Raw genomic sequence first — 26,111 nt, 5'->3', positions numbered from 1 at the left:
TACGAGGACACCCAGATCCTTCTACACCGCAGCATTCTGTAATCTCTCACAATTTAAATAATATTTTCCTTTTCTATTCTTCCTACCAAAGTGGATAACCTCACATTTTCCCACATTCTACTCTATCAGCCAAATTATTTCCTGGAGCTGAGAGACCCTGGCAGAATCTAAATTGAGCATCGATGATCAGATTATTGCTTAGTGCTGTGGTGCTTGATAGCACTGTTGGTGCCATCTTCCATCACTTTGCTGATGATTGATAGTAGACTGATGGGGTGGCAATTGGTCAGATTGGATTTGTCCTGCATTTTTTTTTATGGAGAGGGCACACTTGGGCAATTTTCCACATTGTCAAGTAGATGCCCGTGTTGTAGCTCTACTGGAACAGCTTGGCTGAGAGCGCAGCTTGTTCTGGAGCACAAGTCTTCAGTACTAGAGCCGGAATGTTGTTAGGGCCCATAGTCTTTGCTGTATCGAGTGTCTTCAGCTGTTTCTTGCCATTATGTGGAGTGAAGCAAATTGGCTGAAAACTGGAAGCTGTGATGCTGGGGACCTCAAGAGGCCGAGATGAATCATCCACTGAGCAATTTCTGACTGAAGATGGTTTCAAATGCTTCAGCTCCACCTTTTGCACTGACGTGCTCGGCTCCACCAACATTGAGGATAGGGATGTTTTTGGAGCCTCCTCATCTGGTTCGTTATTTAATTGTCCACCACCATTCATGACTGGATACCCAGTTTTTCAGGGCAGTGCCCTGGGCCCAACCATCCTCAGCTGTTCCATTGATGGCTTTCTCTTCAACATGAGTGAGAAGTGGGAATGTTCGCTGATGATTCACAGTTCCTCAGATACTGAAGCCGTCTGTGCCTGCAAGCAGCAAGACCTGAACAACATTCAGGCTTGAGCTGATAAGTGACAAGCAACATTCTTTGATCTGATCCTGAGGGAGATATCCGTGCGTGGAGCGGCGGGATGTATGGAGAGTGACGCTGAAGAGGATGTTTGAGCCTGGAGGGCAGAATCTGTGGAGAGTGGTCCTCAAAGGATGTCCATGTCTGGAGATTTAGGATCTCTGAAGAGGGTCTCCGAGCCCATAGTGCTGGGATCTATGGAGACTGATCCTGAAGTGGGTGTCCGAACCTGGAATGGCGGGATCTGTGGAGAGTGATCCTGAAGTGGGTGTCCGAGCCTGGAGTGGCAGGATCTGTGGAGAGTGATCCTGATGAGTGTGTGTAAACCTGGAATGGAAGCTTTCTGTGGAGGTACAGGTGGAGGCCATTCATTCCCAGTATTTCATAAAGGTTTAGCATAACCTATATGCTTTTACTCTATGCCTCTATTAATAAAGCCAAGTGTCCTGTTTGCTCTTCGCTACCTTTTCAATCCTTCTAACATTGGTGTACATTGTCTCTCTGCTCCTGCACCCAGTTTAGAATTGTAACATTTCATTTATATGGCATTCTTCCTTCCAAATTGTATCACTTCACACTTCTCTGTGTAAAATTTCATCTGTTCTGTGAAAGCCCATTTTACCATTTTTTTTTAAGTTCCCCTGAAGTGTGTTACGATCACTGGCATGGGACAAATTTCCTGAGCATTCTTTGATGCTATCTCCATAGACAGAGCAATCTTTTACGCGAGCTCAAATGTAGGATTTTGTGTGTTTAGTATCTTATTTCACCCACCAACATAAGCACAAATATGTCACGTAAATCTTGTTCACTGCAGTCCCTGCTGCTGTTTGCTGCCTATATTTACAGACTTTTATCTCAACCTCGTCACCATGTTCTCTAATATATTCAAGGGGCATCAGCAGAGAAAATGTTCACCAAGCATGGCAAGTGCAAGGAAATGCTTTTTTATGTCATTATGTCATGAACATCATATACAAATTTTTACATGTGTGAATCATCAAGATGTGTCTTCATAAATGGAACCCCGTCACAATAAACACTCTCACCTTTCAATGTTTAGCAGACAGGTTTGACGGCCTGATGTGTGTGATTCCCATATTAATGTGTTTGTACAAAGTTCGGGGAAAGATGGAGATATGAATAATTTACAGGGAAATCTTTTAAACATATTACCACATCTCTCACTCACAAAGATCTGCAAACACATGGATTCCAAAAGAACCTGAGTACAAAATCAGCGAAAATAAACACAGCCAGAGAGACTTGCAATAACCTGTAGCTTAGGGAAAGTACATGATGTTATGGAACGGATTTTGTTTCTTTTAAAATATTTTTTGAAGAAGTCATAATCAAACTGAATAAATGTAGGACCAGTTCTTTTTCAAGAGGGCACCAAAAGAACCAATTTGGCAACGATGTTTACTAGTTGTCACATAATTCAAGTTAAATATAGAGCAGAAACCCTGGTAACAGGGAGAAATGTGGTTAGTGAAGTCAGTCGTGCCCCTTGATTGGACAAGCTTGGCAGCAGCAGCGCAAACCTAAGAAGGCAGAAAACTCACAACCTTTGGTTGTAGCAGTCAGTGTGTTTTACCTGCTGGAGTGAGCAGCTGATAAAGTTAGCCTGCAGAATCGTCAAGGAAGGAGAGAAGACCACAACCCAGTTTGTTTTCCAGAAAAACTTTAAAAGACCCTGAGAAGTCTACTGAGTTAATTCATCTTGTCGCATGTCTTTGAAGAAGGCCTGCTAAAATTAATTCTCAATGCCTTCTGAAAAGAACTGATCTAAAATACCCGAGTGACCTGTCTACGTATACTCGGACGTTAGACTGTATTCCAGTTTTGGAGCAACATATCTCATCTGATGATTTCTTCAAAAATGAGCAAATAAACAGCCCAAGAGGTTTTTTTTGTCTGTAACAGAGTGCTGAATTAAAAAAAAAATCCCTTTTATTTTTTTAGCTATCCGGTGTGTGTGTGTGTGCGTGTAGCTCGAAGATAAAAAAAAGGACTTTAAAAGTTGGTAAAGGTGAAAAAGGAACTTTTAAAATTTCCACCTGTGTGTTTATGCTTTACTTCATGACTAGTTAAAACTTGTTTGACAATAAATGGATAATTTTGTTCTTCATTAAAGAAACCTGGTCAGTGTCTTCTATTCTGGGAAAAATAGAGTATATGATTGACTGTATCAGTATGTGGGAAAAGTTCACAGAGATGTTGTGACCTGTGGAGAAGTGAGATGAGAATAAAGAGTGCCCTCCTCTGCCCTTAGTTGTCACAGCACTTGTGTCTGGCTCAGTAGCTTAATTGGTTCGAGTGTTTGTCTTATAATCAGAAAATCTTGGATTCATATCCTTGCTTCAAAAGTTTAGCTATCAATCATTTACATCCATTTTCTTGTGAACTTTAACTTTTCTTATGAATTTCATTCACAAAAGAAAACAGTTCAGTGCTTGCCTTTGTGAAGGATGTGAGTTTGAAATGGCTGTTCCTGCTCGGACAGATGTTCAGTGCCAATATTTCGACGGCAACTTAATCCCCTACAATATTTTTGAGAGCAATGTGTTTGCAGTTGCATTTAACCTGGAAAACAGCTCAACATTAATCTCACTGAAGGAAAGTGTGACCGTGTTGTATGTTTCAGAGTGTTTGTGCCGTTTTGTGTCTCTTTTAACCAAGACTATAACAGGACGCAAAGGGGAGGGTTGATCCGAGGTTTAGAATATATTATTCAGTCAGGAGCAAGAAAAATCAAAAGGAACAAAATAAGAAAACCCAGTCTCCAGATTTGAGAATCTGTAGATCCGCTTTGGGAAAGTGAATCAGAGCAGAATGAAGGGTGAACTGTCCGACTGCCCAGAAGAGATGAAGACACAGCTCAGTCAGCACGTTCCCCTGGTTTATGATGCTGGAACATTCCTCACACAGAAATTATTCAATCAATATTCATCTGCCAAGTCGGTCTGAGGCTGTGCCTCTCTGATCACGTGGAGTTAAAGCAATTCTTCCAGTCAGTTAGTTCAGTAGTCATTTCATGAGAAATTCGAAGTCATCATGACTTCGTCAGTGAACTAATGGTTCAGGTGTCTGAGTGATGTTAATCATGATGTGATCAAATGATTGTATGTTCCAGTCTTTCCGTGGTGGGTTTTCACACTGAGTAGAAACGTGTTGGACATGGTCTGGAAATATATATTTTTTTTATTTCCAAAATATACTTTATTCATAAAAATCTGTAAAAATTACATTGCCAAACAGTATCCAAACAGCACCAAAAATACAAACATTGCAAGGGAGATCAGTTTCCTTCAATACTGTCATGAGTTCCTTCCCAACCCTTCCTTTTCACAATTGTCATGTCAATTACAGTTTTACATTTACAGCAATTGAGAATATTAACGATACAGTTCGAGTGGTTTCCCATGGATCCAGCCCCTCAGATCAGCTTGGTGGGGGGAGCTTACATGGTGGTCTTTCCCCATTGAGCCTTTGCTGTGGCTGCCCCAAGCTTTAGTGCGTCCCTCAACACGTAGTCCTGGACCTTCGAGTGTGCCAGTCGCAACATTCGGTGGTGGACAACTCTTTGCGCTGGAAGACCAGCAAGTTTTGGGCAGACCAAAGAGTGTCTTTCACCGAATTGATAGTCCTCCAGCAGCATTTGTGGTTATCTCGGTGTGTGTCCCTTGGAACAGCCCGTAGAGCACAGACTCCTGTGTTACAGAGCTGCTTGGGATGAACCTCGACAGAAACCAATGCATCTCTTTCCACACCTGCTTTGCAAAGACACATTCCAGAAGAAGCTGGGCAACCATCTCATCCCCACCGCAGACACTTCGAGGGCATTGTGCGGAGGGGGTGTGACTTCGGGCGTGCAGGAAGGATCTGACGGGGAGGGCTCTTCTCACCACCAGCCAAGCTACACCTTGGTGCTTGTTGGAAAGTTCTGGTGATGAGGCATTCCGCCAAATTATTTGGCAGTCTGCTCGGGTAACCATCCGACAGCATCCACCATCTCCTTTTCCCGTAATGCCTTGAGGACATTCCGTGCAGACCACTGCCTGATGGATTGGTGGTCAAAGGTGTTTTCCGCAGAAACTGTTCCACGAATGATTGGTGGTACGGCACAGTCCAACTAGATGGAGCGTTCCACGGCAATGCGACCAGGTCCTTCCTTCACAACACTGGGGACAGAGAGAATCTCAGCACGTAGTGACACTTGGTGTTGGCGTATTGGGGATCTGCACACAGCTTGATGCAGCCGCACACGAAGGTAGTCATCAGGATGAGGGTGATATTGGGTACATTATGCCCACCCTTATCCAGAGGTTTGAACATCATGTCCCTTTGGACCCGGTACATTTTGGATCCAGAGATGAAGCGGAAAATGACTCGGGTGATCGCCACAGTGCAGGAATGGGGTATGGGCCAGACCTGTGCCACTTACAGCAACAACGTGAGCGCCTCGCACCTGAGGACCAGGTTCTTACCCATAATGGAGAGAGTTGCTGCTCCCACATGCTCAGCTTGTGTTGTACCCTGGCTACTCGCTTCTTCCAGGTTTTGGTGCATGCCACGGCCCTTCAGAACCATATCCCCAGCACCTTCAGGTAGTCTGACCTGACGGTGAAGGGGACAAAGGATCGGTCAGCCCAGTTCCCAAAGAACATGGCCTCTCTCTTGCCGTGGTTAACGTTGGCTCCCAAGGCCAGTGCGAACTGGTCGCAGATGCTCATCAGTCTGCGCACAGACAGCGGGTTCGAGCAGAAGGCTGCGACGTCATCCATGTCCAGGGAGGTTTTAACCTGAGTGCCTCCACTGTCTGGGATTGTCACCCCTCTTATGCTCGCATCCTTCCTAATAGACTCAGCAAAGGGTTCAATACAGCAAATAAACAAGACAGGGGAGAGAGGACAACCCTGTCTGACTCCAGATTGGATCGGGAAACTTTCTGATTCCCACCCATTGATTGAGACTGTGCTACTGATGTTTGTGTAGAGCAGTTTGATCCAATTGCAGATTCCCTCCCCAAACCCCATTTTCGAAAGTACGTCCATCATGCAGGTGTGCGATATCCTGTCAAAAGCCTTCTCCTGGTCCAGGCTGATGAGGTAGGTGTCCACCCTCCTGTCCCGTATGTGGGTGATCGTATCCCTGAGTGGGAAAAGTACAGGTCTGATCAGGGTGGATCACCAACTCCAGAGCAGACTTGACTCGACTGGCTATGACTTTTGACAGTATCTTGTAGTCTACATTAAGCAGTGAGATGGGCCGCCAATTTCTGATTTCTGCCCTCTCCCCCTTCCCCTTGTAGATGAGTGTGATAATGCCTTTCCTAATGGATTCTGACATGCTGCCGGCTCGGAGCATACTGTCGTATACTTCCAGCAGGTCCGGGCCGACCCAGTCCCACAGGGCCAAATACAGCTCAACCGGTAAGCCGTCGCTTCCAGGAGTTTTATTTATCTCGAAGGATTTGATGGCCTTAGTCAGCTCATCCAGAATTAGCGGTTTGTTCAGTCTCTCCCTCCTGCTGTCATCTAAGACCTCTGTGATAGATGACATTAAGGACTGGGAGGCTCTGCTGTTTGTGCGCTTCGCGTCATACAGCCCAGCATAAAAGGATTTGCTGATCCTTAGTATGTCGGACTGCGAAGACATTACCGAGCCATCCTCTTCCTGCAGGCTGCTGATAACAGAGCTCTCTCTGTGTACCTTTTAGAAGAAGTAACACAAGCACATCTCATCCTGCTCAATGGAGCGGACTCTGGACTGGAAGATGATCTTGTAGGCCTCCGTGGCAAAGAGCGAGGCCTGCTGGCTCTTCACCTCATGAAGGTCCTCCTTGACCTTGACCCCCATCGACTGAAGCCAGAGCAGATTTTGCATACTTTTCTGGAGTCGTGACATTTCCATCTGTCTATCTCTCTCGCCCTCTGAACCCCTTTGAAGATAAAGAACCTCTTGATGTTCTCCTTGATCGCTTCCCACCACTGAACTGGAGACTCAAAGGTGGGGTTTCACGTTCCTCCAACCTTTGTAATCCCTTTTGAGTTCCTCAACATTCTCTGGGGTTAGCAGTGTAGCATTGAGCTTCCATGTCCCCCTGCCAACCCGCTGGTCATCCTGTAAGTGAAAGTCAGCCAGTAAAAGGCAATGCTTGGAGAAGACGTCGGTGGATCTGACCGTGAAAACACGGGACACAAATAGGAAGTCAATCCTGGAATGGGCAGACCCGTCCGTTCTTGACCATGTGTATCTATGCTGCGCTCTGTCTGCAGGTTTGCTGAAGACGTCGTGCAGTTTGGCATCTTTTACTGTTTCTATTAAGGATCTGGACATAGCATCCAGTTTGCTGTCGTCTCTGCCGGATCATCCAGGTGCATCGATGATGCCTTTGAAGTCACCGCCTAGGATGACCGGCCTGGATGTCGCCAGCAGCAGTGGGAGATGCTGGAAGACGGTCAGCTGCTCGCTGCATTGAACCGGGGCATAGACGTCAATCAACGAGAGCGGAGTATTGTTGTACATTACATCTGCTACGAGGTGATGACCGCCAAATGGTTCTCCAGGACACGGGAAGCATCCAGGAGCTCCCACATAGCACAGGAGGTGGACTCTCGAGGTTGAAGCCCCCCCTGCCATTCCTTTACGTTCACTGTTTTTCGGCTGCCGCATATGATGATGGGCCAAGTGGTCTCTTTCTCTGCCTTAAACCTTCTATGATTCTATGATTCTATGATGCTCACTAACATTATCCCCTTTTCATATCCAGCACCACAGAGAGAGAGAGAATCAGTCCGACCATTCGTAACAGTGTGTCCATATCACACTGTATTACACATTCTTATGTATCATCAGAGACAGTATTAGTAACACAATAAAGTGCATACATATCATCCTAAATAATGGTATCCCAAACATATGTACAGCATTAGAGAGGGAGTGTCAATCGTGCATTTTCTATTCGTGTGTCCATATCACACCCAATAACTGGATCCCACGTTTTTATGGAGCACTAGAGACAGAGCTGAAAGTGAATAAGTGAGAGAGAGAGAGAGAGATCCCCATCAGCAGTTACAGGCTGACCTGGAAGCCTCATTTTATCTTGAAAGATCCGTGGGAGACAGACGGTGCAGTCTCATCTCTAACTGATATTGTATCAGAAACAGACACATTATTATTCCTAGACTCTGGGTAACAGTTAGAGAGTGAGGTGAACAATGTTCCAAATTTAACGCTCTTGACCCTGTTGATCTCTGTAATCTCTCAGCTCACACCGTTCGATATGACTGTCAGTGAAGGACAGTTTCAATGTGATGACATTAATCTGGGACTGTTACTGTCAGATATTAACTCCTGCGCGATCGCAGCAAACACAGCGACTCCCTCGGAGGATTGCTTTGAGAAGACGGGTGAATGAAGAGCAAACACACTGCAGGGAATGATCTCAAACTGAGCTTCAGAAAGGGGGAATCCCCCAGCTTGAAACGTTCTCTGACCTTTCCCCACAGCCCCAGTTCCTTTGCTCAAACTCGGAGAAAACTGAACTGGGGAAAGTTCCAGTTTATTTTTGTCAGTTCTGATGAAGGGTCACTGACCCGAAACGTTAACTCTGCTTCACTTTTCACAGATACTGCCAGACCTGCTGAGTGGTTCCAGCATTTCTTGTTTTTATTTCAGATTTCCAGCATCCGCAGTATTTTGCTTTTATTCCAATTTATTTTTTTTGTAAATGAGTGGGGAAAGAAGCGCATGCGCGATGCGCCTCCTCCAGCCGTGTCCTTCTGCGTCATTTAATTAGTGAGCGGAAGAAGTTTGTTTGAAACAGACGGGAATGGAGACTTAGAGCCCCGGGGTAAGTGAGTAAACAGCAGTCTCCTTCCAGCAAGCACATTGCTTTGAGAGCCTGTCCGCAGAGGGGTTCAGAGATCAGCATTGACAACGGAGCAAGTTCAGGGGGAGTTGGGGGCTGTTTGTAAGAGGCGGAGTGGAGCAGGAACATGGAGTGAGCGCAGAAGGAGAAGCCTTTCTCAGGCTGTTTGTGGACAAGGTAACGGAGACAGAGCAGGAAGAAGCTGCTGTTGAAAATCATTGTTGTTTTCTCTCCTCAAACCTGTAATGCATGTTCATGGTTTAGCTCCAGTTTCACACTGTGTTGTTATTGAGCAGTGAATAGAGGGAACAGAGCCAGACAGGAGGGATGGGGACAGTTATGCAAACAACACCTATTGCTGGCGCCAGGTGAGTAGTGTCAAGGAAACATTTTAAACAGCAGCTGTCGGTTTCCGTTGAACGATTGATCCAAGAGAAACAAGGAAATGGCAGATACTCTGAACAAGAACTTTTCATCTGTCTTCACAGAAGTAGACACGAAAAACATCCCAAGAATAGTAGAAAATCAAGGGGAGTAAGGAGGGGGGACCTTAAAACATCACCATCGCGAGAAAAACATGTTTTTGGAAAACGAATGGGACTAAAGGTTGACAAGTCCACTGGATCTGATGGCCTACATTCTAAGGTTTAAAAGAAGTGTCTGCATAGATAGTGGATGCATTGGTTGTAATCTTCTTAAATTCCCTAGGTCCTGCAACAGTTCCAGTGGATATTAAACTGCAAATGTAATGTCCCTGTTCAAGAAAGCAGTAAAGAGAAAGCAGGCAACGATAGGCCTGTTAGCCTAATGTCTGCCATTGAGAAAATGCTGGAACCAATGATTAAGTCAGTCATCTCAAAAAACATAGAAAAATTGGAGCAGGAGTAGGCCATTCGGCCCTGCTCTGCCATTCAAAAATGATCAAGTCTGATCGTATAATATTGTACCCTCTTACCGCTTTCTCCCCATATCCCTTGATCCCTTTTGTATTAAGAAATATATCTATCTCCTTCTTGAATATATTTAATGACTTGGCCTCCACTGCCTTCTGCAGTACAAAATCATGAGAGGTAAAGACAGGGTGGATAGCAAGAAGCTTTTTCCCAGAGTGGGGGATTCAATTATTAGGGGTCACGAGTTCAAAGTGAGAGGGGAAAGGTTTAGGGGGATATGCGTGGAAAGTTCTTTACGCAGAGGGTGGTGGGTGCCTGGAACGCGTTTCCAGCGGAGGTGGTAGACGTGGACACAATAGCGTCTTTTAAGATGTATCTAGACAGATACATGAATGGGCAGGAAGCAAATAGATACAGACCCTTCGAAAATAGGCGACATGTTTAGATAGAGGATCTGGATCGGCGCAGGCTTGGAGGGCCGAAGGGCCTGTTCCTGTGCTGTAATTTTCTTTGTAGAGAATTCCACAAGTTCATCACCCTCTGAGTGAAGAAATTTCTCCTCATCTCAGTTCTAAATGGCATACCCATATCCTGAGACCGTGACCCCTGATTCTGGACTCCCCAGCCATCAGGAACATCCTCCCTGCATTTAGCCTGACTAGTGCTGTTAGAATTTTATAGGTTTCTATGAGATTCCCTCTCATTGTTCTAAACTCTAGTGAATATAGGCCTAGTCAACCCAATCACTCCTCATTGTCAATCCTGCCATCCCAGGAATCAGCCTGGTAAATCTTCTTTGCAATCCCTCCATGGCAAGAACATCCTTCCTCAGATAAGGAGACCAAAACTGCACACAATACTCCAGATGTGCTCTCACCAAAGCCCTGTATAACTGTAGTAAGACTTCCTTGCTCCTGTACTCAAATCCGCTTGCAATGAAGGCCAACATACCATTTGCCTTCCTAACTGCTTGCTGCACCTGAATATTTGCTTTCAGCGACTGGTGTACAAGGACACCCAGGTCTCTTTGTACCTCCCCCTTTCCCAATCTGTCGCCATTCAGATAATAATCTGCCTTTCTGCTTTTACAACCGAAGTGAATAACCTCACATTAATCCAAGTTATACTGCATCTGCCATGCATTTGCCCACTCACCCAACTTGTCCAAATCACATTGGAGCCTCTTTGCATACTCCTCACAACTCAGTTTCCTCCCCAGCTTTGTGTCGTCTGCAAACCTGGAAATGTTCCCTCACCCAAGTCTTGAATATATATTGTGAATAGCTGGGGCCCAGGCACTGAGCCCTGTAGTACGCCACTCGTCACTGCCTGCCACCTGGCAAAAGGCCCGTTTATTCCTACTCTCTGTTTCCTGTTTGCCAACCAATTCTCAATCAATGCCAGTATATTACCCCCAATCCCATCTGCTTTAATTTTGCACACGAACCTCTTATGTGGGACCTTATCAAAAGCCTTCTGAAAATCCAGATACAACACATCCACTGGTTCTCCCTTATCTATTCTACTAGTTCCATCCTCAAAAAGCTCCAGTAGATTTGTTAATCAAGATTTCCCTTTCGTTAACCCATGCTGTCTTTGTCCAAACCCGTTTATGCTTTCCAGGTGTTCTGCTACCACATCCTTTATAATAGACTCTCGCACTTTCCCCACTACTGATGTAAGGCTAACTGGTCCGTAATTCCCTGTTTTTTCTCTCTCTCCTTTTTTAAATAGTGAGGTTACATTTGCCACCCTCCAATCTGTAGAACATTTAGAAAATTATAATACAATCATGCAGAGTCAACATGGATTTATGAAAAGGAAATCAAGTTTGCCAACATTATTAGCGTTCTTTGAGGATGTAAGAAGCAGGGTAACTGAAGGGGAACCAGTGGATATAGTGTATTTGTATTTTGAAAAGGCATTCGCCAAAGTGCCATGCAAAATGTTACTACACAAGGTAAGAGCTCGTGGTGTTAACGGGTACTATATTATTTATTTTATTTATTTAGAGATACAGTACTGAAACAGGCCCTTCAGCCACCGTGTCTGTGCTGACCATCAACCACCCATTTATACTAATCCTACATTAATCCCATTACCCTCTCACATCCCCAACTTCCCTCAATTCCCCTACAACCTACCGATACTAGGGGCAATTTATAATGGCCAATTTACCTATCAACCTGCAAGTCTTTGGCTGTGGGAGGAAACCGGAGCACCCGGTGAAAACCCACGCAGACAAAGGGAGAACTTGCAAACTCTGCACAGGTAGTACCCAGAATCGAACCCAGGTCGCTGGTACATGCTTACTAACAAGAAACAGAGAATTAGGATAAAGGTGTCACTTTCAGGTTTGCAAACTGGAACTCGTGGAGTGCCACAGGGATCAGTGCTGGGGCCTCAACTACTTACAGCCTATATTAATGATTTGGATGAAGGGATCGAGTGTATTGTAACTAAATTTGCTGTTGATACAAAGAAAGGTGTGAAAGCAAGTTGTGCGGAGGACACAATGAGTCTGCAAAGAGATAAAGACAAGTTAAGTGTGTGGGAAAAATTTGGCATATTAAGTATAATGTGGGAAAATGTGCGGTTATCCACTTTGGTATGATGTAGAGAAAAGCAGAATGTTATTTAAATAGATAGAGACTGCAGAATGCTGTGGTATAGAGGGATCTGAGTGTCCTCTTATATGAATCACAAAAAGTTAGCATGGAAGTACAGCAAGTAATTAGGAAGGCTATTGGAATTTTGGCCTTTATTGCAATGGAGTTGGAGTAGAAATGTAGGGAAGTATTGCTACCACTGTACAGCGTGTTGGTGAGACCACACCTTGAGTGTGTATACAGTTTTGGTCTCCTTATTTAAGGAGGAAAATACTTGCATTGGAGGTACATCAGGCAAACATCACTAGGTTGATTCCAGGGATGAAGATGTTGTCTTATGAGGAACGTTTGACCTGGTTGTGCTACACTCATTGGAGTTTAGAAGAATGAGAGGTGATCTTATGAAACATATAAGATACTGAAGGGGCTTGACAGGGTATTTACTGAGATGATGTTTCCCCTCATGAGGGAATCAAGAACTAGGGGGAACAGTTTCAACATAAGGGGGCTCCCATTTTCGATGGAATTGAAGAGGAATTTCTTCTCTCAAAGGGTTGTTGTTCTTTGGAATTCTCTACCCAAGAGGATGGTGGAGGCTGGTCATTGAATATATTCAAGGCTGAGTTAGACTGACTTTTGATTTACAAGGGAGTGAAGTGTTATTGGGACAAGCAGGACAGTGGAGTTGAGACTATGATCAGATCTGCCATGATCTTATTGAATGGTGGAACAGACTTGAGTGGCGGAATGGCCTAATCCTGCTCCTAGTTATTATGTTCTTGCATTATAATGCCAGGTGGAATTAAAAACTTGACTTGTGCAAATATCCCTGCTCCAGCAGGTATTCCCATTCATGGAGCAGTGCAGATGTTGGGTTGTTCCTGGATGTCACTAAATTGTTATAAAACTACCAAAGAAAACCTGATCAGCAGAAGCTGAGTGCTGCAGTGGAATCAGACACTGACACTCTTTGTATTACTGATCATCCTGTGTGGTTGGTCATAATGATTATTAATTGAAATATTACATTCATGTCTTTTCTAGTTTCTACCTCAATTGATCTTGAGTTACAAGAGATATTTTTCTTTCCTTCTGTCAGCAAATACTTAAAGGAACCAGAAGGATTGTGATGATTCCCCAGCACAAGGATATGTACAGTCCACTCCTTCTAACGCAGAGTAGGTACATTATCACTCCCAGCGCTCAGAGACACAGACAGGCCATGAGTTCCACAGTCACAGAGAGCAGAAGCAGTCAGACTCACACTGATCCCAAGTTCCAGAGACACATTTTCAATCCAGCAGATAATCAAACAAAGCAGGAGAGGCAGAAGTTGTTTCCAATTCACCCCAACTCAGTAATGCTGAAAGGTAGATCCATCAATCTCAGTTCAAAATCACACCCACTATCAGATTGAAAGGCACCGGATCAATCCCACAAGAGTGCACCCTAAGCTACAAATTATATATGAGGTAGAGCAGCTGATGGAAACGTACAGAATGAATCCTAATAATGTAGCCCAGACTGCAGACTGAGTGACAGATTACAATGTAGTACAAACATCTGATACAGTATCAAAAGGAAAGTTACAGTATTATGTCAATTAGTGCACACTGCACTGCACATTACATACCAATCCAATAATCTCTCCAAGAGCTGTACTGAATGATATCGTATCAATTGAATGATTCTGATTATACTGAGCATGCCATGTGTGAGTTTGAAATATATGTTGTCATTAACAAATGTGTTCATACAGTTGCAGACTAAATACTAGTCCAAAAAGCTCAGACCACAACTGAGTAAAACACACAGTTAAAATGTGCAGTGGTTTATATTTTAAAATACCAGTGAGACAAGAAAATAGTGATACATTATGGTGTCCAACAAATAGTTCTCAATAGCATCCCGTAGATACATATTAAGTACAGGTACAGAAGAATTCCACACTCATACAGCACCAGCGTCACATAGATACAGAATGTATCACGTTTGCAGACAATACCAGTAGCTGGGAGATACAAAATTCATCCCACTGTAGTGGACTGTCCTAGAGACAGACACATAAAAAATGAATTGTAACACACATTCAGTACCAGAGACTGCCAAATGCAAAATGAGCCCTGGATATGCACACGCAGACTGTACCAGAAACTGACTGATACAGAATGAGACCCACACTCATACGTAGTACCAGAGGCTAACTGGTAAAGAATAAATACAATATTCACTTCCAGTACCAGAAAATAATATATGCATAACAGATATCACTCACATACACGAGCAGAGATTGACAGACAACAGAATGAATCCCACAATCTCATTCAGTACCAGATACTGACAGGTACAGAATGAATCCCATACACACTGTACTAGGCACTGAAAGACATAGGAAGAATTGCACAGTCACATACAATAGAAAACACTGACAGATACTGTAGGAGTCACATGCTCACAATCATTACCAGATACTGTTGAAAAGAGAGTTAATCCCACACTTGCATTCATTGCGAGAGACTGAGATACATAAAAGATATCCACACTCACATAGAGTAACAGAGACTGACATGCAGAACTTGAACCACACATATGCATAGTAGCAAAGTCTGAAAGGTATTGAGTCAATCCCACAATCAGATACAGTGTCAAAGACTGATCGGCATATTTGAGTTCACTTCCATAGAATAACAGAGATTTTCATGTACAGAATGAACCTTATTTCACATTCAGTCTGGATACTGATAGATACACAATGAATCCTACAATCATGTTCAATACCAAGTTCAGACAGACACCATATATACCCCCCACTTATTCACAGTATCATAGACTGACAGACACAGAGTGAATCACAAAATCAATTAATTTCAGAGACCAGCAGATAGAGAATTAATCTCACTCTCACAGAAAGAACCAGAGATTGACATATATACATTGATACCCAAGCTCACATAAAATGACAGACACATAATTAAAACCATGGCATATATAGTACTTTAGACTGACACATAGAGAATGAATCACACAGTCACATTCTGACTGTAAAGAGTGGTGCATACAGAATGAATCTCACACTCACATTTAGTTCCAGACACTGACAGATACAGAATGATATCCACATTCAGCCACAGGAGCAGATAGATACAGAAGCTGCCACGCATACAATACTCATGATTGACATACAGAATGAATCACACAATCACATTTAGTTTCATAGACTGATACTCAAATAATCTCACACTCAGACACAGTACCACAGACAGATAGATGTAGAATTAAACTCGCTGTCACATAATGTACCAGAAAGTGTCAAAATTAATCTCATAAAGTACAAAAGATGGATGGAATTTGTCTCACACTCAATGTAATCACCTACACTGAGCACGCCAAGTGCAAGACGGTCACTGCCATGGATGTGGTGTACGCGCTGAAACGGCACGGCCGCACTCTCTGCGGATTCGGCGGCTGAACAATTCGACTCTTTTCAGCAAACACACAACAAAGGCTCTTCTAAGAGCCACCCACCGCCTCACAGAGCGAGCAGTGACCGAGAAACGGGAGCTGGGATAGGCTGTTTAGAACAGTTCAATCAATCTGAAATATTTCAGATTTCCAGCATTCGCAGTATTTTACTTTTAATTCTTTGTTCAATCAATCTGCTGTGTTCGGGATGAAAAAAAATGGAATCCCCGAATTTGACATTTCAGTTGCAGCAAGGATGTGCAGTGGATTTGATTTTCTAAACGGGCTGTGTAAACAGTGCCCGAGGCTCTACAGTTCGTTATTTCCCCAGTCGACACATGCCCTCAGTGAAAAGCCACATCACTCCTCCAGAATCACTCATTGTTTTCATAGAATTTCAAAATGATTTCGTTGCAATGAGGGAATCCGGGAGTTTTGCAGCAGCCGTTAAATCGGTCACTGGAACCAGACCCACTTGTGATGTTATTTCCCCCGAGACGGTGTTTCCTGCACTGAAACTGACAGGGTTTGTGAAACTGATCAGTTTCAGCTCAGTCATTCAGGGACCTGGAATTCCCACAGTTTGAGCCCGCGCTCTCCCGAGCTCACTTCTGATTGGTCACCCTCTTCTCATTCACATGTCTTAACCAATCGCAGAGCTTCGAATTAGGAAATACAACAAATCACTGGCTTAAATTGGCAGACAGTTTGAATTCGAAAAAGCCGCCAATTTCAGTGTCGGAAAGAAGCGAATTGATGGAAAATCTGGCGTTAGTTTAAAGCTGTTCGTAAAATCGCGCCACGACTTTGTGCCGATAAAAGCGGAATAAAAAAAGTTTGTGATGGGTTAGATATATTACGTAGTTTTAATCTGTGATTTTTTGTCTACTTATCTGTAACTGGCGGTAAAAGACTCTATTCAGCAATCTGTCACGGGACAAATAACTCAAAATTGGTGTTGAAGTAATAAATTAGACAGGTTTGAGGGGACAGTGAGAAATCACTGAAACAGATGCTTAAACATTTGAAATAGTTCTCATTCGGTCCTGTTACTGACATTTTGGAATCAGACAGGAACCAGCCCTTTCACAGAGACTGTGGGTGGCTCTGAAAAGAGCCTTTGGTTTATTAGATGACATTTCGGCCGCTTTACTTTTTCTGGGAGCTCTGAGCGCTGGTTTTCTTGGGCAGCAGCACGGCCTGGATATTAGGCAGCACCCCACCCTGAGCGATAGTCACCCCTCCCAGCAGCTTGTTGAGCTCCTCGTCGTTGCGCACGGCCAGCTGCAGGTGTCTGGGAATGATGCGGGTCTTCTTGTTGTCCCGGGCCGCGTTGCCAGCCAGCTCGAGGATTTCAGCGGTCAGATACTCGAGCACAGCAGCCAGATAGACCGGGGCTCCGGCACCCACACGCTCAGCATAGTTGCCCTTTCTTAGGTGCCTGTGAACACGGCCCACCGGGAACTGCAGTCCAGCCCGGGAGGAGCGAGACTTGGCCTTGGCCCGAGCTTTGCCGCTGGTCTTTCCTCTTCCAGACATTTCCACAATCTCACAAATACTTTCACAAAGAATGAATAATTTCCGCAGCATTTACTTTACTTAGAGACTGAAAACTCTCCCCATTGGTCGCTACTAAATTCACCTCATTTGCCTATATTCTTCACCAATCAGGTCACTGACAAACAGAAGTGGGCGGGATTTACCGCCACAACATCAGAAGCAGAAAATTTGTCAATTTCAAAAAGCCCGCCAATTTCATTGTCGGAAAGGAGTGGATTAAAATAAATGTCATCCTTAGTCAAATATTTAAAATCCCTTCTCTTTATTTTGTTCTATTCAACTCTTTCCGTCACCAATTACAGACGCGGGTTTAAAATGTTGTTTAAATTGTGGATCTTTCTACAATTGCTTTCAAACTGTCCCGGGAGGTACTAAATCCCTTTTCACAGCACTTCCCTGAAGGGAAACATTCAGTTTATCTTCAATCAGAGCCCAGTGTCCTTCTCTGAAAAGAGGGAGCCGGATCGAGTCCTCAAACAGCCCTTAGTCTGCTGTGTAATAATCCCATTCCGGGCTGTAACACTGCGGAGAGTTGCTGTTCATAAAATGATGAATCGGTTCACATTTCAGGAATAGGGTGAAGGGACTGAGGTCTGACCCTTACCCCTGAAAGCAGCTGTTAATGCGGTCATTCAGGGGCTGTGCAAAACCACAATAACAGCTTTAAGCAAAAAAGTAAAGGCGGATGAGCGGATTATGGGTTTGAGTTCGGTTTATGGGACAGCAGACAAAAACACAGCAGTGGGACATTTATTATGTTACACATTGTCTTAAAATGATTTCATAGAGATCTTCGGATGCAGCTGTTTCAGAGAGATTGTGGGTGGCTCTTAAAAGAGCCGTTGTGTTTGGGATGTTTTTTCAGTCCATTGTGCAGTTTTACTTGGAACTGGTGTACTTGGTCACCGCCTTTGTCCCTTCCGACACGGCGTGCTTGGCCAGCTCCCCGGGCAGCAGCAGGCGCACGGCGGTATGGATCTCCCGGGAGCTGATGGTGCTGCGCTTGTTGTAATGGGCCAGGCGGGAAGCCTCACCCGCGATGCGCTCGAAAATATCGTTCACAAACGAGTTCATGATGCTCATGGCCTTGGAGGAGATGCCGGTGTCGGGGTGAACCTGCTTCATCACTTTGTAGATGTAGATGGAGTAACTCTCCTTCCTCGACTTTCTCCGCCTTTTGCCGCCCTTTGCTGACGGTTTACTCACAGTTTTCTTGGCGCCCTTCTTAGCAGCTGCTTTCTTCTTCTCCTCTACCATCTTCAGTTTCAATTTCAGACTCAGAAATAAACCAAACCCCTTCCGAGTGCGGATTAAATAGACAATCCCACAGCACTATGCTAATGAGGGATGGGGGAAAGTAAAGATTGTGATTGCGTGATTGGGAGTGATGTCACAATGGTTTTTTATTGTAATTTTACTATTGGTCTCTTTCGCCATCCAATCAGATTAAATATTTGCAACCAATCACAAACACCCATACTGCAATCAGGAAGTATATTTCACAAAGACTCTCTCCAGCCCCAGTTTCTGTTGAAATAGCCGCTCCCTGTGTGGAGCTTCCTGGAAATGTCCTGGCTGTTGTTGGGAGGACACTTATTGACTGATTCTGTGTCGTTGTGTCTCTGCTATTGCATGTGAGTGTGCAATTAATTTCATTTTTAGTCTAGACTACTGTGTTTGAGTGTTTTATGTAATTTGGTAACTCAGTCTCTGGTGCTGTATGGATTCATTCTGTCTCTGTCAGGTATTGTGTTTGAGTGTGAGGAGATGAGGTGGAGTGATGCCGCAAGGAAGATGGAAAAGAGCATTGTTGCCGATGACACAGCCTTACTTGACCCCAGTTTGCACTCGGATTGGGTCAGTGATAGATCCGTTGGCAAGGATTACAGCTTGCATGTCGCAGTGCAGTATGTTTGAGGAGGACATTCCATAATCCCTCTCGGTTGGTAGAGTCGAAGGCCTTTGTCAGGTCAGAGAAGGCTATGTATAAAGGTTGCTGCTTCTCCTTACATTTTCTTGAAGTTGTCTTGCTGTGAAGATTATGTTCACTGTGCCTGTTGATGGACAGAATCCACATTGTGATTCCAGTAGGAGTTCTTCAGCCACGGGGAGGAGGCAGTTGAGAAGGACTCTTGTGATGACCTTCCCTGTGGTGGACAGCAGGGATACCCCTCTATAGTTAACACAGTCGGTCGTGTCAACGTTTTTTCAAGATGATCACAATTACCGCATCACGGCGATCCCCTGACATGCTCTCCTCCTTCTAGATGAGGGAAATGAGACATGTATTTGTGTCGAGTGTTTCTCTGCCATATTTTAGAATTTTGATGTGAATTCTATCTATTCTGGCAGTCTTATTGTTTTTTAGCTGTCCATCTCTAGTATCATGTGTGAATGTGGGATTCATTCTGGACCTGTCACTCACTGGTACTTTGTGAAAGTGTGAGATACATTCTGTATCTGTCAGTCTTCGGTATTGTATGTGAGTGTGGAATACATTCTGTCAGTGGCACTGTGTATGAGTATTTGATTCATTCTGTCAGTCTCTGGAATGTTATGTGATTTTGGACTTAGTCTTAATCTGTCAGTGGTTCTGTATGTGTGGAATTCAAGGTATATCTGTCAGTATCTCAGTGTGTGTGTGAGTTCATTCTTTATCTGTCAGTCTGTGGTGATTTATGTGAGTTTGGCAGTCACTGAATCTGCCAGGTACTGTAGGAGTATTTGAGAATGATTTTGTATGTGTCAGTCTTTGCTACTACATAGGAGTGTGGGATTAATTCTGTATCTGTCAGCCTTTGGTAGTGTGTGTGATTGTGGGATGAATTAATTCGCAGTCATTGGTGCCCAGTATGAATGTGGAAATCATTCTGTAACTCAGCCTGATATTGTTATGTGAGGGTAGAAATCACGTGTATCTTTCGATCCTGGGTGCTGACTGTGAGCATGGGATTCATTCTGTACCTGTCGGTGGTACTGTATCTATCTGTGGGATTAATTCTGTACCTTTCAGTCACTGGTATTGTGTATGAAAGTGGGATTAATTCTAGATCCACCACACATTGGTTGTGTGTGTGTGTGTGTGTGTAAGAACATAAGAAGATACGAAATAGGACAGGAGTAGACCATTTGGCCCATCAAGCCTGCTCTGCCACTCAATAAGATCATGGCAGTTCTGATTGTGGCCTTAACTTCACTTTCCTGCCTGCCCCCATAACCATTGACTCTGTTGTAGATCAAAAATCTGTCTATTGCTGCGTTGAATATATTCAATGACACAGCCTCCACAGTCCTCTGGAGAGCAGAATTCCAAAGATTAACTACCCTCTCAGAGAAGAAATTCCTCCTCATCTCCTTCTTGAAAGAGCGACTGCTCATCTTTATCTCTGGCCCCTAATTCTACAATCCCCCACAAGGAGAAAAATCTACCTGTCCAGCCCACTGAGAATCTTACAGGTTTCAATAAGATCACCTCTCAATCTTCTAAACTCCAGTGAGTATAGGCCCAGCCTGCTCAACTTTTTCTCATAAGACAATCAAACATCCCAGCAATCAGCCGAGTGAACCTTCTTTGAAGTGATTCCAATGCAAGTAATTTCCTCCTTATGTAAGGAGACCAAAACTGTATGGGGATGGGATGTCACTATTGCCCTGTAAAGTTATGGCAAAACTTCCTTACTTTTATACTCCATTCCCCTTGCTAAAAATGCCAATTACTTGCGATACCTTCATGCTAACATTTTTGTAATTCATGTACCTGGGCACCCAGATTCCTTGGTACAGCAGCATTCTGCAGTCTCTCTCTATATAAATAATATTCTGTTTTTCTATTCTACCTGCCAAAGTAGACAATCTCACATTTCCCCATATTATGCTCCATCTGCCAAATGTTTTCCCACTGACTTAACCTATCTATATCTCTTTGCAGACACATTTTGTCCTCCTCACAACTTTCTTTCCTACCTATCTTTGTACCATCTACAAATTTGGCAACAATATACTTGGTCCCTTCACTCAAGTTATTAATATAGACCATAAATAGTTGAGGCCCCAGCACTGTACCTGTGGCATTCCATTAGTTACAGTTTGCCAATCTGAATATGCTCCATTTATCCCCACTCTCTGTTTTCTGTGAGTTAGCCAATCCCATATCCATGTGTGGATAGTTTTCAGTTTGTATCTGTCAGTGCCTGGTACTCTATGTGAGTTTTGGACTATTTCTCAATCTCTCAGTGCTACTATTTGTGTGTTAGGTTGCTTTAGATGACTCAGGCTGAGGTACTGTGAGTGAGTGCAATAATCAACCCATAGTTTTCAGCATCTGGCACTGAGCATGTGTTTCAGCATCACTTTATCTGTCAATATCTAGTCAATATCTATATATCATTATATAACCTTCCATCCCTGGGACTGTTTGCAAGTCTGGATTCATTCTACATAAAATGTCAGCACAGCAACAGGCCACTGATGTGGTTGGTTTTAAGCAGACAATATGTTTGAAGTTTTGCCAAGTAGTAAATATCTGTCACTGTGAACATAATAGTGAAAGATAACGTGTCTTTCAATCTGATACAGGATTGATGTGCAAATGTAACTCAGGCTGTACTAATCAATTTGATCAGTGCCATTCAGTCTGAGGGAGAATCTTGGACTTGTGTGTAAAATGAGCTCAGTCTGGAATTGTACAGTATCTTCCTTCTGACAATATGAGGTTTTAGGACTGGTATGTAATTTATAGCTCAGACTAAACTCATCAAATTTATAATGTATCTTTTAGTTTCACAATCCGGATGAGTTTTAAACTGGAATCTGAGTTTGTATCTCAGGTTATACTATATTTCAGAATCTCTCAATCTGATTATGCACTTGAGATTTTGACTTGTATCTAATGTATATGTCTGGACACATTATGGGAATTAATACTGATAATAAACTCATCATGACCTGTGTAAATATTGGATCTCAGAAGATGGTTTTTTTTTTAGAATTAGAATTAGAATTAGAACATTACAGCGCAGTACAGGCCCTTCGGCCCTCGATGTTGCGCCGACCTGTGAAACCATCTGACCTACACTATTCCATTTTCATCCATATGTCTATCCAATGACCACTTAAATGCCCTTAAAGTTGGTGAATCTACTACTGCTGCAGGCAGGGCGTTCCATGCCCTTACTACTCTCTGAGTAAAGAAACTACCTCTCACATCTGTCCTAAATCTATCACCCCTCAACTTGAAGCTATGTCCCCTCGTGTTTGCCATCACCATCCGAGGAAAAAGACGCTCACTTTCCACCCTATCTAACCCTCTGATTATCGTATATGTCTCTATTAAGTCACCCCTCCTCCTCCTTCTCTCCAACGAAAACAATCTCAAGTCCCTCAGCCTTTCCTCGTAAGACCTTCCCTCCATACCAGGCAACATCCTAGTAAATCTCCTCTGCACCCTTTCCATAGCTTCCACATCCTTCCTATAATGCGGTGACCAGAACTGCACGCAATACTCCAGGTGCGGTCTCACCAGAGTTTTGTACAGCTGCAGCATGACCTCGTGGCTCCGAAACTCGATCCCCCCACTAATAAAAGCTAACACACCATATGCCTTCTTAACAGCCCTATTAACCTGGGTAGCAACCTTCAGGGATTTATGCACCTGGACACCAAGATCTCTCTGTTCATCTACACTGCCAAGAATCTTCCCATTAGCTCAGTACTCTGCATTCCTGTTACTCCTTCCAAAGTGAATCACCTCGCACTTTTCTGCATTAAACTCCATTTGCCATCTCTCAGCCCAGCTCTGCAGCCTATCTATGTCCCTCTGTACCCTACAACATCCTTTGGCACGATCCACAACTCCACCGACCTTAGTGTCATCTGCAAATTTACTAACCCACCCTTCTACATCCTCTTCCAGGTCATTTATAAAAATGACAAACAGCAGTGGCCCCAAAACAGATCCTTGCTGTACACCACTAGTAATTAAACTCCAGGATGAACATTTGCCATCAACCACCACCCTCTGTCTTCTTTCAGCTAGCCAATTTCTGATCCAAAGCTCTAAATCACCTTCAACCCCATACTTGCGTATTTTCTGCAATAGCCTACCGTGGGGAACCTTATCAAACGCCTTACTGAAATCCATATACACCACATCCACGGCTTTACCCTCATCCACCTGTTTGGTCACCTTCTCAAAAAACTCAATAAGGTTTGTGAGGCACGACCTACCCGTCACAAAACCGTGCTGACTATCTCTAATGTACTTATTCTTTTCAAGATGATTATAAATCCTGTCTCTTATAACCCTTTCCAACATTTTACCCACAACCGAAGTAAGGCTCACAGGTCTATAATTACCAGGGCTGTCTCTACTCCCCTTCTTGAACAAGGGGACAACGTTTGCTATCCTCCAGTCTTCCGGCACTATTCCTGTCGACAATGACGACATAAAGATCAAGGACAAAGGCTCTGCAATCTCCTCCCTAGCTTCCCAGAGAATCCTAGGGTAAATCCCATCTGGCCCAGGGGACTTATCTATTTTCACACTTTCCAAAATTGCTAACACCTCCTCCTTGTGAACCTCAATCCCATCTAGCCTAGTAGCCTGAATCTCAGTATTCTCCTCAACAACATTTTCTTTCTCTACTGTAAATACTGACACAAAATATTCATTTAGCACTTCCCTATCTCCTCTGATTCCACACACAACTTCCCATTACTATCCTTGATTAGCCCGAATCTAACTCTCATCATTCTTTTATTCCGAATATACCTATAGAAAGCCTTAGGGTTTTCCCTGATCCTATGCGCCAATGACTTCTCGTGTCCACTCCTTGCTGATCTTAGCTCTCCCTTTAGATCCTTCCTGGCTAGCTTGTAGCTCTCAAGCGCCCTAACTGAGCCTTCACGTCTCATCCTAACATAAGCCTTCTTCTTCCTCTTGACAAGGAATAGGATGTAGGATGTAGGATGGGGAAGGAAACTGCAGGGGATGGGCACAAACGAAATGTGGAGCTTATTCAAGGAGCAGCTAATGCGTGTCCTTGATAAGTATGTACCTGTCAGGCAGGGAGGAAGTTGTCGAGCGAGGGAGCCGTGGTTTGCTCAAGAAGTTGAAGCGCTTGTCAAGAGGAAGAGGGCGGCTTATGTTAGGATGAGACGTGAAGGCTCAGTTAGGGCGCTTGAGAGTTACAAGCTAGCCAGGAAGGATCTAAAGGGAGGGCTAAGAAGAGCAAGGAGAGGACACGAGAAGTCATTGGCGGATAGGATCAAAGAAAACCCTAAGGCTTTCTATAGGTATATCAGGAATAAACGAATGATAAGAGTTAGAACAGGGCCAATCAAGGATAGTAGTGGGAAGTTGTGTGCGGAATCAGAGGAGATAGGGGAAGCGTTAAATGAATATTTTTCGTCAGTATTTACAGTAGAAAAAGAAAATGTTGCCGAGGAGATTACTGAGATACAGCCCACTAGGCTAGATGGGATTGAGATTCACAAGGAGGAGGTGTTAGCAATTTTGGAAAGAGTGAAAATAGATAAGTCCCCTGGGCCAGATGGGATTTATCCTAGGATTCTCTGGGAAGCCAGGGAGGAGATTGCAGAGCCGTTGTTGTTGATCTTTAAGTCGTCATTGTCGACAGGAGTAGTGCCGGAGGACTGGAGGATAGCAAATTTTGTCCCCTTGTTCAAGAAGGGGAGTAGAGACAGCCCTGGTAATTATAGACCTGTGAGCCTTACTTCGGTTGTGGGTAAAATGTTGGAAAAGGTTATAAGAGACAGGATTTATAATCATCTTGAAAAGAATAAGTTCATTTGCGATAGTCAGCACGGTTTTGTGAAAGGTAGGTCGTGCCTCACAAACCTTATTGAGTTTTTCGAGAAGGTGACCAAACAGGTGGATGAGGGTAAAGCCGTGGATGTGGCGTATATGGATTTCAGTAAGGCGTTTGATAAGGTTCCCCACGGTAGGCTATTGCAGAAAATACGGAAGTATGGGGTTGAAGGTGATTTAGAGCTTTGGATCAGAAATTGGCTAGCTGAAAGAAGACAGAGGGTGGTGGTTGATGGCAAATGTTCATCCTGGAGTTTAGTTACTAGTGGTGTACCGCAAGGTTCTGTTTTGGGGCCACTGCTGTTTGTCATTTTTATAAACGACCTGGATGAGGGTGTAGAAGGGTGGGTTAGTAAATTTGCGGATGACACGAAGGTCGGTGGAGTTGTGGATAGTGTAGAAGGGTGTTGTAGGGTACAGAGGGACATAGATAGGCTGCAGAGCTGGGCTGAGAGATGGCAAATGGAGTTTAATGCGGAGAAGTGTGAGGTGATTCACTTTGGAAGGAGTAACAGCAATGCAGAGTACTGGGCTAATGGGAAGATTCTTGGTAGTGTAGATGAGCAGAGAGATCTTGGTATCCAGGTACATAAATCCCTGAAAGTTGCTACCCAGGTTAATAGGGCTGTTAAGAAGGCATATGGTGTGTTAGCCTTTATTAGTAGGGGGATCGAGTTTCGGAGCCACGGGGTCATGATGCAGCTGTACAAAACTCAGGTGAGGCCGCACCTGGAGTATTGCGTGCAATTCTGGTCACCGCATTATAGGAAGGATGTCGAAGCTTTGGAAAGGGTGCAGAGGAGATTTACTAGGATGTTGCCTGGTATGGAAGGAAGGTCTTACGAGGAAAGGCTGAGGGACTTGGGGTTGTTTTCGTTAGAGAGAAGGAGGAGGAGAGGTGACTTAATAGAGACATACAAGATAATCAGAGGGTTAGATAGGGTGGATAGTGAGAGTCTTTTTCCTCGGAT

At 43.9% G+C, this 26,111-nt stretch overlaps 1 protein-coding gene across 1 annotated transcript; it reads right to left on the bottom strand.

Moving 5' to 3' along the window:
- Positions 1-16,934: 16,934 nt before the first annotated feature.
- Positions 16,935-17,291, bottom strand: LOC137360601 (histone H2A-like; the record flags this gene model as incomplete). The annotated part of the gene is made up of 1 exon (XM_068025993.1): positions 16,935-17,291. A coding segment is annotated over exon 1 (357 nt), but the record flags the coding sequence as incomplete, so codon positions are not given.
- Between the last annotated feature and the right edge of the window lie 8,820 nt (positions 17,292-26,111).

The sequence above is a fragment of the Heterodontus francisci genome, unplaced genomic scaffold (genome assembly GCF_036365525.1).
Source record: "Heterodontus francisci isolate sHetFra1 unplaced genomic scaffold, sHetFra1.hap1 HAP1_SCAFFOLD_59, whole genome shotgun sequence".
In the NCBI taxonomy this organism is placed as follows: Eukaryota; Metazoa; Chordata; class Chondrichthyes; order Heterodontiformes; family Heterodontidae; genus Heterodontus; species Heterodontus francisci.
The sequence above is the reverse complement of the archived record's forward strand: the minus strand, read 5'-3'. Positions and strand labels throughout refer to the sequence as shown.